Below are 14073 nucleotides of genomic sequence, written 5' to 3' on the forward strand. Positions count from 1 at the left end.
CATCTTATTTAATGTGGTTATAAACAGCAAACGAAATATTGGCGGTAGGAAAGTTTATCGGAAGTACGTCACTTTTTGTGCCATTGATCAAAGATTTGATGTGATATTTCGTATTATACCGTAGTAATTAGTCCATTAGCTGGTTAGTGGTGAGGCTAGTGAAGCCAGTGTATTTTTTCGGCGGGCTGAATTCATGCATTTTTAAATACACTGTTGGTTTTTTAATAACTATTACAACCAATAGATAACGATACATAGCCAGTGGTGAGTAACATCATTATTATTTACATCTTTTGATTGGCAATTCAGGCTAACTGATATGTTTATAATGCAAGCAAGGTATGTTATTGCGCTCATAATATCACTTTGAAGTAAATATCTAATTTATGTTGCTGTTGCAAGTCAAGCGTTAGCTCAATAGTAATACATTGGTCGAATCGATTTTATCATTATACGTAAAGCTAAGAAATAACCGTTTGGTTGAGCTAAGCTGTTTATTGAGTTGAAATTTTACCATTTTATCGTTAGCTGTTTATGGTTGGTGGAAATTATCTAATAACTTTAGTTATACTTTCAATTGTTGATATTGTTGCATGTATATTTAAAGTTGTTCTTATAACCCGTTAGATACCTTATAACATTGTTCCATTGAGTTATTTTCCTAGCAATTCACAGCCAAACATTGTGTTACATGTCGAAAACAATTTATATTACTGTTGATTAAATTGGTGGGCAGTCCGGTGGCTACAGCCCGCATAAAGACAGTTGCACTGATTATTGACTTTTGCATCAACTTCTATTAACCTCCTAATGCCTATAAATTATTCAGTGCGCTTGTAACTTTGTGGTATTAATTAATATTTAATACATATTATCAGATGCTAAACATAGTTCAATAGGTCTTTGATCACTTGGCTAATTTTTTAAACTCTACTAATTTTAGGTAGCATTCTGCGAGTTATAGTGTGAAAACTACTTTTGTACCAGGAGCTTGACACTAGAATAGGTACAGCTTGATGCTATTTTATTTAGTTATTTTTATCTTATATTTATTGTTTGTATAGCCATTGCTATTGGTTTGTATGTTTGTTTGCACAGGTGGTTAATGGCATTTGAGGTTGAGTTTCAAGCATTTGTTAATTTTTCATTTATTTGTGATAAATGTCAAGAGTGTAAGTTCATATTGAGTTCAGCCGTAAAAGGGAAACCATATACACAAAAAAAACATACACAAGACGAGTGTAAATGGTTAATCCTACTTTCGCCATTATAATTGACTTGTGGATCGGCTTGGAATACAAATCTACATTTATTTATCGATTCAGCAAAGAATTTAGGAACACCTGATAAGTTAATATACCTAGTAGATAATTTATCTACATGCTAATCTATTTGTATTTAAAAGTTCATAATCCCTATTTCCTATCTGCTGTTTGTCAAAATTGTGGTCACATACCCAACATCACAGTATACATGTGATTGTGTTTGTCGTGATAACAATAAGCCTAAGCTTTTTGTTGTTGTAGAAAAGCATTTTGGATATTTGGGAATTGAGGAAACACAGGCAGACAAGCAGGATTACTATTTTACTAGATTGATGATCACAAGATAATCTAGGTGAGTTTGTGGTTGTTTAGAGCGTTGAAACCCCTGTCAAGTTTACTAAATTACACTGTAGTAGTTAAATGCTAATCTAGTAAAACAAAGTATAAGAGAGACATATCTTATGGTTATTATGTCATTTAAATTTAGAAATGAGTGTTAAATGAGGTGTTTCATCCCATAGTTTGGACAATTGGTGTCACCTTTACAAAGTATTAGTTAGTTGAGTCTATTTGAAGATCAATTGAGTGCATCCAACTGGTATATGTAAACAGATAATTGAGCAGCTAGCCAGAGTTTAAGCATTATAATGGGTGCTGGGAGTTATAATGGGTGCTGGGACTGTCACGTAAAACTAGAAGGTTATAGTATCCATTTATGTTAATGCTCAACAACATGGAAGATGGTCCGTAGTCTCCTGTGTCTACTGACTTAGTTTTTGTGAGAATCATCAATCCTTTGAAAGTGCGATTGTTCAAGCTAGACTTGTTACGAAGCCAAGCACAAGATGCTCTTGGATTTGTATATATCATTTCGCTGTAATTAATCACTCTCGAGTGCATACTTCAAAGGCCGTCCTTTGAAATTGATTGCAAAGATGAAAGGCAGAGCTCCAACAGAGCGTATCAGATGGTTCAGTCGCTTCATTTGGTTGTCTCATGGGCTCTATTTTAATCAGACGATTTGAACTCTTTCATTGACAAGAGGAAGCTCAGCCAGCTGCTCAGCCTGTGGCTAGTGGTACAAAAAATATTTTGTCTTATTTAGATTGCTAGAAGTGAGTGCAGGTCTGTCCCGCGGCAGTGCTTCTCCTACAGGCCTGTTCATTTGCAGACCTCCGATGCTGGTCGGCGTGTGCAACTGAGTGATGAGTGTGGAAGTGCACCAGTTTCTTGATAACTCTGGTGGCAGCAACTTTACAGAGCGCACTCCTCGACCTCCAGTCGGTCCTGGTGAAGAGAATGAGCTTCATTCAACTGGTGGTCATTCCAACAAAAGTTCAGGTTCTCACAAGTCATTTACATCAAATCGTAGCAACGGATCGGGAACAGGAGGAGCTACCCCTCGTAGATTGCAGAAACCTGCAAAGCTGCCACCCACCACAGTTTCAGCATTGCAGCCATCTGCTTCTACGGTTGGCAATGGAGAGAAAGCAGTGGAAAATGAAGCTCCGCTTGGCTTTGAGCCCGAAGGCAGTGCTGGTGAGCAGCAAGAGTTTACTGAGGGCACCCCGTCTTACACGAGGTGGTCAGAAAATATTGACTATGTTTTGGAAGACGCCGATGGGGTTGATTTATTTCAGAAATATCTCACACAGGAAAGCAGTGTTGAACTTTTCGAATTCTATTTTGCTTGGAAGTATCTAAAGCGTTTAGATGCGGATGACATGAAAGCTGTTGGCTCATTTATCAAAACCATGTATAAAGCCTTCATAAAAGGTGACAAAACCAATCGCAAATTGACATTGATTTGTAAAGAAACAAGAGAAGCTATAGTCAAGCTTGTCACTACGAAAGAATACTCTCTATCCATTTTCGATGTTGCCAAGGATGAAGTTTTAGATGTTTTAAAGCGAGAATTTTATTTACCTTTTTTAAATTCAAATATTTATTTGCAATATATTCAATCAATGGAGGAAAGTCCAAAAGATTCGGCAAACTCGAGTGGGTCGGTCAGCATTAGACCACTTAGCACTGCATTAGCTACAGTTCCGGAACATTCTGAGCTAGAACTCTCTCATCTCACAACTACCTCGGATCATCACATGACATCAGATGCTCCTGTGCTTACGCTCACTGCACAGAATATGCAGAGAACGGAGAGATTACGTATGGAAACAAAAATTAAGCCGGAAAATCAAGCGGGGTAAGTTTAGACGCTCAATAAAATCCTTTTAAACGATATGTATGTTTATTGATGCGCTAATGTTAGAGTAGTCAGTCGTCTCTCATGTAAAGCTACACATTTAAGATCAAATATTAAATTGTTAATGTCTGTCTTGGAGAGAAATGGGTTGAACCTGAGTTTTCCTATTCCAATTTTTGTTCCATGTCTTAATTATTGTGATGAAAGCAAAACCTTTAAAATCAAAGTCTGCGCGTGTATTGGTGAATGGTAAGATCAATTGTCGTACGTGGATGTTCTCTATAAGTCGATGAAATCAAGATGAAAGTTTCAAGTCTCTTTAGATCTACCCCTTTGGTCTGCATTTGTAATGCGCAAACCGCTTGGCGAAAGCTGCCTTTTATCATTCACAGTTGGATGTCGGTTGGTTGCAGGTATTATTTACAGAAAGACAGCCCACTGCCGCCTCATCCATACGACTCGTACAACACATCATATTTACCCATCTCAGCCATCGACTCCGAGCGACAGTCAGTTTCCAGCGAGGCACTTACTGACGACACTCACTCCATCACGGACAGTAGCGTGTATGTCTCTCATTCTAGCCTCATTCTAGCTGCAAATCTGGTCTCAACTCATATTCAAACTTCATCATTTTGTCTTCGAATTTGATGTTAATTCTGTCTGTTCGTTGCAGAGATGGTTTTCCCCAGTTCAACAATAGCCGGAGTGTTAGCAGGTATCACCGGAAAATAAAAGCCCGTGCTCAACGCAATCGTGAGTCTGATGCTTCCGCGCACCACAATTTTATACCGTCGGTGAGCATTGTACAACTTCTAGTCTTTGCGTTTTACTTGAGGAATATTTCATGGTCGTTTGCTAGACCCATGGGCTAGGCCTTAGGCAAATGTGGCAGTTGTTTGTCTATGCGTGACTGCGTTATTCCTAGAATATGCTGTTATGTTGTGTCATTGTAGCTCACTTAACCTCCGGTGTTTTAGTTATTTCACAAATTAATTGGTCTTATGCTAATGCTTTAATCAAGTTTTTAACTTGATGTTAATGTTTTATTGGCTTTGATGTAATTGATGAGTTACAGAGGAGGTCATTGAATTGATAAAAAGAAGCTATGCATTGAAGACTGCTTTGCATCTGCACTAAACCGGTCGTTTGTTCATGTTTGTCAAGGCGTTTGCCTGAGAGCTAGGCATTTCTAGGCATAGCATGAAACATGGTTATAGTCTAAGAATGAACTCCGTTTGTGTTACAGTAGCTCAGGTGCCTGTTTGTCAGCCACAACTGCTTGATGTTTCAGAAAAACAATCGGCTCTCCAAGGTGTCCAACATAGCAGAAACAAATCCGATGGAGTTTGCTAAAATTCTCTCTGACCGTCTGGAGAGAGTGCTTGAAGACAGGGCCCACAGCGAGATGTTCCACTGCAAGCTCAACGCCATGAGCGAGGTTGGTCTACCGAGTTATTTTTTCTTTCCTCGATTGGTTTCAAAATTGTTTAGAAAGGCAAACGAGTGGCTATGATTTGGGAACTGTGTCTGCTATGTATGTATGTATGTATGTATGTCTGCTATGTATGTATTTGCCACAACCATAAACCTTAAAAATATTTACACTCAAGTAGATGTAAACATTGTTGTGCCGCTAATTTTTGTGCTAGCTGCGCGGCGGTTGTGAAAGATTCTTTAAACAAAAAACTTAAACTCTATGGCTGGTTCACGAGGCTGAACTCTTTGCGCAGACAACTTTAGTTCGTCGAAATTTGATTGACCTGGCGACCAAGCGTATGCGAATCATGTTTAAACTATTGCAAGGCTACAAAGAAAAGCAATGATGTTTTCTTTGATTATTTCTGATTGTTTTGCTTAGGCCGTTAGTTCTTTTTTGTGAGCATTTCCTTTTCCCATTAGCAGTGATAATGGAGCCTTCACCTTGGTGGTAATGCCTCATTGAACGGTTCTAGTCAATTGCCAAGAATAATGAGTTAGGTTATGCGAATAGACAAAAGGTGTGTTGAGCATCAACCTGTCGCTCCATTTGTTGGGCGACTGCTAGTATCATAAAATTATTTTGATTTTATTCATGGCTTTATTGCTGCGAAACGAGAAACACGCGATTGTTATGGCCCCTTGTGGCAGCTTATGGTCAACCCTCCACTCGTGTCAGTATATTTATGCGTGTCAGGGTTATTGGAGCGGCCTTTGAGATACCTACTGCCCTATCACTGTTTCTTCTCCTGCCCATTTGCATTCCTTTATGCCTTAATCAGGCCTTGATTGTATACATTTTAACTTCACAAGTCTCTAATGATTTCTAGTTCTGTCTCGTTGCTAATGACATTTTTAATGTTTATTTAGAGTCACTTAAAAGTTGCAAATCTGACATAATTAGCTCCTTCTGGGCATCTCCTGGAAACTGGTAACTATAGTTAACTGTCGACTATTCGTTGCAGGATGATGGAACTACCGATGACAGCCAGAGCATGTTGTCAAGTACGACAGGTGGGGTAGGGGCGAAGAGCACTACGCTCAAGCAGCTCCTCGGTGCCATACAGGCTGGCGATCAAGACGCTGAAGCTCAGGACATCCTCGATATGCACTGCAAAAGAATTTGGGAGAGGTCGGGTCAGCATACCCCTGCTAAGTCTCCCTCTCGGTCCAAATCTCCGGAACACATGCAGCATAATGCAACTGTAAGTTCCTATGCTGAAAATATACCTGTCTTGGATTTGTGTTTAATAGTCGGTGATTTCTCTCACTTTAGTGTTTAGATTCTGTTGATAACTTCTTTTCTTTTGCAGCAGATGAAGAAAGCCCAGTCTCTCCCGCGACAGACAATCTCCTCGGGTCACGCACCTCCTTCTCTGGCCTACAACAAGCCTGCCTCCGTTCCTACTAAGCCATTGAATACCCTACCAGGATTTGCGCCATATTCCATGGACAATAGCTACCCTGTAACCTCTGCAACCGCCTACAATAAGTCTAACAGCAGACATGGCATGGCCACATTTAGCTCAAAGGCTGAGCAACAGTCCATATTCACACAAGGAACATCTACACACGTCCAAAAGTAAGGATATTTTGGTAAAAACATTTCTATCGGTTGAAGTTGTGTTTTGTTCATTTCAACTAGTTCCTTTTGGAGTAGACAATTATTTATGACTCGGTCATTAATCAGAAGAAATCTGAAACAATTCTATTCACCGCAGTACTCTCATTATTCACTCTCATTAATTATCTTACGCATAAAGCACTTCTTTATAATTAAAACCACTATGTTGTGGTCATAAGGCAAAAATTTCTCACTTTAAGGATTTACAATCAGCTTTCAATGGCACCGCAGAATGCTAGGGGCGGAGAGAGGTAGGCAGGAGGGAGTCGAGTGCAAGCGGTATGAGTGCTGATGGTATGTGGGCTGATGAGGGCCTATCGTGAGACTCTGACTTGTTATTAATTGACTCTACGTTGCCTGTTTGATCTGCCACTTTCCAGTGCTTTTATTGCGTATGATGAAAGAATAATGGGCGCTTTTACGGCTTTTCATCTTGTGTTTCTGCTAGCAACCCTTTACGCATATGTTGTCCGCATATGTTGTCCGCACTTCAGTATTCATCTGATAGCCAAGGTCGAAACCTATGCTCTAGACGGGTCAGCAAGGAGATGCTGAACCATGCTCTTTGATTTCATCGTAAATATTTGTTGACACACACAAATCTGTGAATTTGTTGGAATAAAACCTTTGACCAACTTCGATGCAAAGCATTTGTGATGCTAGCAATCCGAAGAGAGTCCTGCTTTATAGATGTTCATGTTTTCCAGAGTAGCCGAGTGGATCAGCCGAAACGAAGAGATCATGCAGCACGCAACGATTCACGCACCACCGGAGAGTGACAAGTCCTCTTTCCGTCGCTCCTCCCAGCGCTCACTCAACACGACAGCATCTCCAAGAGCTTCGAGGAACAAGTAAGTGTGACTTCTCCTAACATTGGTATGACAAGTTGTTACCATCTAGTAGAATGCAATAGGTCAGGCCAATGGGAATAGCTAGTTGATAGCTGGGTTTGTAAATTATGGTTAAATGGCCTGAGAGTAAACAGTTTAGTTTATTGGTAACAGGCTCTCATTTAGTCCATCTAATACATAACAGCCCATATTTGACCCTCTCTCCCACGGTGGTGGTCCCACCAAATACTCGAATACTCGTTGTGTACACACTGAGGACAGGCTAGTGATCTCATTCGCATGTCCTATAGGTTTTGTTCTGTCCCTTGTTAGAACACACAAAGGAGCCGGTACATCAAGCGATTGCAAGCGAGCGACACAAGATGACAAGCATTCCTTCAAATCCAAGTAGGTTACTCTATTCTTTTCTATGATCAATAAAATGTATTGCATGAGTTTTGGGGGCATCTTCTCAGACTAAATCTTTGTGAGAATGCCTAGCACTTCGGGATTCACAGGATACCATTCTCCGGTCCATGTTAGAAGTGTTGTGGCTTTGTCATGACCATTTCAGCTGTTCATCATTGTATATAAATGAATAACGTGTATGTCACAGCTGTGAAGAGCTTTGAAGATATGTTGCAATGTCCTCAAATCTTCATAAACCATAAATAATTTCAATTCATTTTCATATTTCTCAGTCTGTGAGATAATTATTTAGAGATATTTCACTTCAAAAACGTCTCTCGTCTGGCCTGACCACATCAAAATTTTTCAACATCCAGTCTAGATCCATTGCAAAGGGATGAAAATTTCTAAGTCCTAGTTTTTAGATTTATGGAAACTTACGCAGGTCAATGCATATTATTTATAGAAACTTACGCAGGTCAATGCATATTATTTATAGAAACTTACGCAGGTCAATGCATATTATTTATAGAAACTTATGCAGGTCAATGCATATTATTTATAGAAACTTACGCAGGTCAATGCATATTATTTATAGAAACTTACGCAGGTCAATGCATATTATTTATAGAAACTTACGCAGGTCAATGCATATTATTTATAGAAACTTACGCAGGTCAATGCATATTATTTATAGAAACTTATGCAGGTCAATGCATATTATTTATAGAAACTTACGCAGGTCAATGCATATTATTTATAGAAACTTACGCAGGTCAATGCATATTATTTATAGAAACTTATGCAGGTCAATGCATATTATTTATAGAAACTTATGCAGGTCAATGCATATTATTTATAGAAACTTACGCAGGTCAATGCATATTATTTATAGAAACTTATGCAGGTCAATGCATATTATTTATAGAAACTTATGCAGGTCAATGCATATTATTTATAGAAACTTACGCAGGTCAATGCATATTATTTATAGAAACTTATGCAGGTCAATGCATATTATTTATAGAAACTTACGCAGGTCAATGCATATTATTTATAGAAACTTACGCAGGTCAATGCATATTATTTATAGAAACTTACGCAGGTCAATGCATATTATTTATAGAAACTTATGCAGGTCAATGTATATTATTTATAGAAACTTACGCAGGTCAATGCATATTATTTATAGAAACTTACGCAGGTCAATGTATATTATTTATAGAAACTCACGCAGGTCAATGCATATTATTTATAGAAACTTACGCAGGTCAATGCATATTATTTATAGAAACTTACGCAGGTCAATGCATATTATTTATAGAAACTTATGCAGGTCAATGCATATTATTTATAGAAACTTACGCAGGTCAATGCATATTATTTATAGAAACTTCACCATAAACTCGGCATTTGTATAAAAAATATGTAAGAAATTCGCTTTGGCACTGTTTCAAGTAATTCCAACATCGTAGCCTTCCAAACACCAATACACTAATAACAATGGCTGCTGAGTAATTTAAATGACTGTCTCTCACCTTAATGCTCAGGAAAGCAAGAATGTTTACAAGAATCAGTAGAAAGGATTGTCGCACGGCATTTTATTTCTAAATTTACTTATTAGCTTGGATGCAATCAACGGAGAAACTAGATTACCATTATATGCCTTTCAATAGAGTTAATCTTGAGGAGCCTTATTTACTTAGGCCTATTTATTGAAGTTTACCCCTACTACTTGTAAACACTACATAGAACACTGGCTATAACTGTTTTAGAGAAGTATTGATGAGTTTACGCTGTTTAAAAATGTCAAGGAGTGCAAAATATTGTTTTATCATTAATCATTACGGCCATTGTTTTCCTTGACCTGCTAATATCACAGTTAGGTGTTGTTTACAGAAGTCTTCTTCTTTACAAAAGTTTGATAACAAAGTTTGATACAAAGTACTCAACTCGACGTGGTTATTGTTTTGACATGTGATGCTATCATGTGAAATAAAAGGCTCAATATAAAACGTTTCGTAGCACTAGTTTATGACAAACCCTTCGGGTTCTACCGGAAAGCCCTTATCAAATATAGATGCTCGCTACTTTACAGTTTCGTTTTAGCTTGGTCTAATCATCTAGTCATTATCTGATCGTGTATCCCATTTTTCTCACCAAATGGCGCGAACAATTTCTGCAGCATTTTTCGACCATCACAGGGTATCAACAGGCTCCTCATGTTTATCGGAGGATGATATGCACTTCTTCGAGCTAAGGCTAAAGAATTAAACTGATTTTTATGCTAAGTTTTGAGATATCAGTGCTCAAAGTGACAGCATTACAATGATGATGAAATAGAGGCGTAAGGACAATAGACATGGTTTTATCGAATGCTGAAGTATATTTGTGAAAATATTTAGACGAATGAGGTTGCACGAAAGTGTAAACAGAAGCACACCATGTTCAACTACGTCACATTTGAGTTGTTTAGCGAGGGATTCCGACCTAAGGCCGTTTTCGTGATGGCTGCGATTAACTGTTCGTTTTTGAGGTGTTAAGAGCTTGTAATCACATTTCCACATGTCATGAACCTACAACACAACAGAGTAAAACTTGGTGAAATTTTTGATACCAAATTATTGTAATGTAAATTTTGTTGCAAGTCAACCTTTAAAAAGACCATGTATTTATGACATTTGGAGTTTATAAGGTTTGTGCCCTCATTGAAGTCGCAAACATCCTCAATATTTATGTTTCGTTTTAAAGTTCAGTGACGTCTATGCAGGCCAGCTTTAGTACCCAATACAAGTGTTGAATCGGCAACTCGTGCCAGATGCATAAAGTTTATGCATCTGGCACGAGTTGCCGATTGCATATCTACTAGCTTCAGCCTGTTGGTATTTTTGGTGTCGTCGCATGACTTGTTTCTCAATAATGAGATAGCTATTTTTATAGCTGCAAGCACCATTATTAAGTTATTTAAAACTGCTGAAAACGATGAAATGGTCATTTTCTTATTTTTTTTGTGTCGAGTAAGAATAAAAATGGATTATAAATATCTTCGAACTTCAAACACATAGCCTCATTGGCTCATAAACCATCATCTCTGGTACAATTTGAAATTGTGAGTTTATATAAATCACGATAAAGATAATTTTGGCAAGCTTGATGGTACAGTTTATCCACTTAAGGCAATCTTTTCAGCCTTGAGGACAAGCATCATCGCACTGAACCTCTCATACTCGTCAGCTAATCAAAAGAAGCATTGAAAACACTGAGCATCTGATTTTATTTTTAACAAAACTTCCGTCAAAGTGAAATCAGATCTGCTACTACTTATGTGAAGCCTAATGAGATTGACTAGGGTTCAGTGAATACTCTAGATGAGCGTTGCGCCTCATAGCTGTCTGATAGCTGTCTGGGGGATATCAACATTTAGTTATCTCAAACCTCTCAGATGCTCCACAGGCTTCCTGCTTCTTTTCTGCTAGAGCGCGTCTCAAGCGCCTCTGCCGTTTGATGCGCATGAGTGGCTATTGTTAAGCCTAATAGATTTTTATTGTGGCTGACGTTAGGATCAAACAAGGCAGCATTCTTTGATTTTCTCTGTTCGGAGATTTTCTGTAAACATGACTTGTTTGATAGCGTTTGAACTTTATTGAATAACTCACGAGATGAAAGAGCCGTGCTTGTTTGATGATTACGCCGGGTGGCTGAAACATACTCCGAGCAACCTGTAGTCTCATCATAGACTGGACTTTATTGAATTAGCCGTTGAGCACGGCAGAGATAGGCAATCTCTACAATATCAATCACGCTTTCTTTTCCAACGGTGTTTGTGTACCGCTGTCTCTTGAAATGATCACCTATTTACGCTCAATCCAGCATTGTGTCTGTCTTTTTGTGGTTCTGCTATGGATACTTGCAGCTAGTCACGTACTGCATTAGACCTAGCGCAATTCCACACATCCTGGTAAATCATTTGTAAGCTTAATCCCTTTTTGCGGTCGCTCGTTAGACATTTTTTCTTGTCCTTTAGTGAGTGAGGAGAGCCAGCTAATTCCTGGTTTATGCGTATGTGCGCGTGAGCTAATTGGGACACAGTGGTATGCAAGGCACCAAGGCCAATTGTGGATGTCTTTTTCTCATTGTCATCATTTATTGGTTGTGAGTTTATGCGGTCACAATGGCAACATTTTTTATTTACATTACATTTGACTAAACAGTCTTTATATGCGACTTCAAATATACACTTTTTGCTGGGGAGGCGAGGGGGAAAGAAACAGAAATGTTTAGCTCTTACTCTCTTAGCAAGGCTGTGGAGAAAACTTGAACAGCATTTTCGGAACCCTTCAAATACTTGGATAATAATTATATAATTACTGAATGTTATGGTTTTGTAGGTCCAGTGCATCGAGTAGCAAAGACAAGAGGTCAATGTCAAAGTCAGCGAGTGATGCTAGTGCCATGATGGGAGGCGCAAGGCAGCAGCAGACGCTAACCCAACGTAAGGGTGTCCTCGCTCCGCCTCAACTGAAAGTGGCCTTTTTCCTTATTGATGAGCCGATTCCTTACAGTGTGACTGTCAATGAGACGGAGCTTACTCTGGGCAAGTTCAAGGATCTTGTCACAAAGAAGGGTAACTATAGGTAAGTTACACGACACACTCTTATAGTCTTTATTCACCCCCTTCTATAATTGCTCACCTCGCTTGCTTCTTTCCTAGTTTATTTAGGATTTGCCTTTATTTACTGAACTGAATACTGAGAACTTGTCGGTTGGTCATTGTATGATCTTCTTGAAGAGCGTAACTTGCCAAACATTCTTGTTTTAGGTGGGAATCTGAGATTTTGATGTTTTTCTTTCATGTTTACTGTTTCTTCAATTGCTAATGTGATGAGATGGTTGATTTGGCCTTTCAAGTTATTTTGAAATTGTATTTTTTGTGGAGTTTTACTGTTTGACATGATATCATGGTATACTTCATTCAGTCTGGAAGCGTTGGCAATTCGTATAGCTTTTGCATTAGTCACCTTAGCCATTAATGCTGTTATGTCAAATAGAACCTTGTTTGTTCACATCAGGTATTTCTTCAAGAAGGCTACCAACGATGAGTTCGGACAGGATGTACCTCATGTTCTCGAAGAGATAACCAATGATAATCAAATACTACCCAAGTGGGAGTCGAAGGTCGTCTGTCACATCAAGAAACGAGAGTAGTTATAGCGACTTATTGATGAGTCTCCTAATTTATTAGAATTCTTGAAGACTTCCCTTTTTCTTTTTTCCTCACACTTTCGTCTAACAAAGCTTTTGGCTATCTTTTTGTTCCATTACATTTTTTCCATCTTATGCTTCTAATGAAAAGCTCTCTTTAAAGGTTTGTATTATTTTTAATGATGTTCCCAGTGCTGCTTTAGCCTAGGTCTAGGAAAGCAGGCAATCCAATGGCCTACTGTACAATTTTGTATATATTATTTAGTGTTGTTGAAATTTGAGTATTTTTATTGTAAATAATAGTTATTACATGGGCCAAACACCCGCGCAGGCAAGTTAGGCACTGGTTTTATATATTGCAGAATACAGTATGTTTTCTAGCTCAGTTACTTGTTGATCATACAAAGAAGCACAGTCCTCTTTCGCTGTCTTTATATCATGGACCATAATAACAGGGTGACTTATAGCAAGCACCAATCACTGTCTAGCAGTTTATACCTAATGTAACTAGCTGCAAGGCTCTCTAAACAGCTTAGACCCTGTAAAGGGGTGGTCACACGAGCGCCGAACCGAACTAAATGACGCAAAACGACGTCGATGTCAGATGTAAAAAGTTCGGCCGAAGACATTTCTGGCCAAAACGAACCATTTCGGTCCTGCTCGAAATTTCGTGGCCGAACCCTTGCTCTTATTGGCTGGTTAAAATTTTAGCGAGCACGTGTCACATTTCTCCTTACGTGCGTAGGAGCAAAGTTAAAAAAGAAATGGGACGATACTTTTATTTCGTTAAATAAACAACATGAAGCAATTTACGACAAGGCTCCCCCGGACTTGTGATTGTGTTGCATAAGTGTAAGATGTTGCACTTAAGTTTTGCATAAACGTAAGAGAATGGTTCTGATTTTCTTTTGTGTAGAATATAAGTAATGTGTCATATTCATCCTGATGAAGTATCGTTGACTGATTTATTTATGTAAAACCACAGTACTATGATAAAGACTGTTTTTGTTTGTTATGTACTCAGCATAGAAAAACATTCATATGTTAATAAAAATATAATTA

The 14073-nt window shown here is 38.5% G+C and overlaps 1 protein-coding gene across 3 annotated transcripts; it reads left to right on the forward strand.

Annotated features, from left to right (window-relative positions):
- Positions 1-106: 106 nt before the first annotated feature.
- LOC137400621 (axin-1-like) lies at positions 107-13391 on the forward strand. 3 transcript variants are annotated; one of them, XM_068086977.1, is made up of 12 exons: positions 107-264; positions 1527-1617; positions 2371-3468; positions 3882-4034; positions 4145-4265; positions 4763-4909; positions 5913-6152; positions 6261-6529; positions 7279-7422; positions 7735-7809; positions 12198-12443; positions 12879-13391. In XM_068086977.1, exons 3-12 carry the CDS (start codon positions 2471-2473, stop codon positions 13012-13014), a joined length of 2529 nt encoding a protein of 842 aa, XP_067943078.1. In that variant the 5' UTR covers positions 107-264; positions 1527-1617; positions 2371-2470; the 3' UTR covers positions 13015-13391. The 3 variants fall into 3 exon arrangements, with proteins under 3 accessions (XP_067943078.1, XP_067943194.1, XP_067943141.1); XM_068087093.1 differs by having other exon boundaries at positions 6264-6529; XM_068087040.1 differs by having other exon boundaries at positions 2437-3468.
- The last annotated feature ends 682 nt before the right edge of the window (positions 13392-14073 follow it).

Source organism: Watersipora subatra, chromosome 1, assembly GCF_963576615.1.
Source record: "Watersipora subatra chromosome 1, tzWatSuba1.1, whole genome shotgun sequence".
Classification (NCBI taxonomy): domain Eukaryota; kingdom Metazoa; phylum Bryozoa; class Gymnolaemata; order Cheilostomatida; family Watersiporidae; genus Watersipora; species Watersipora subatra.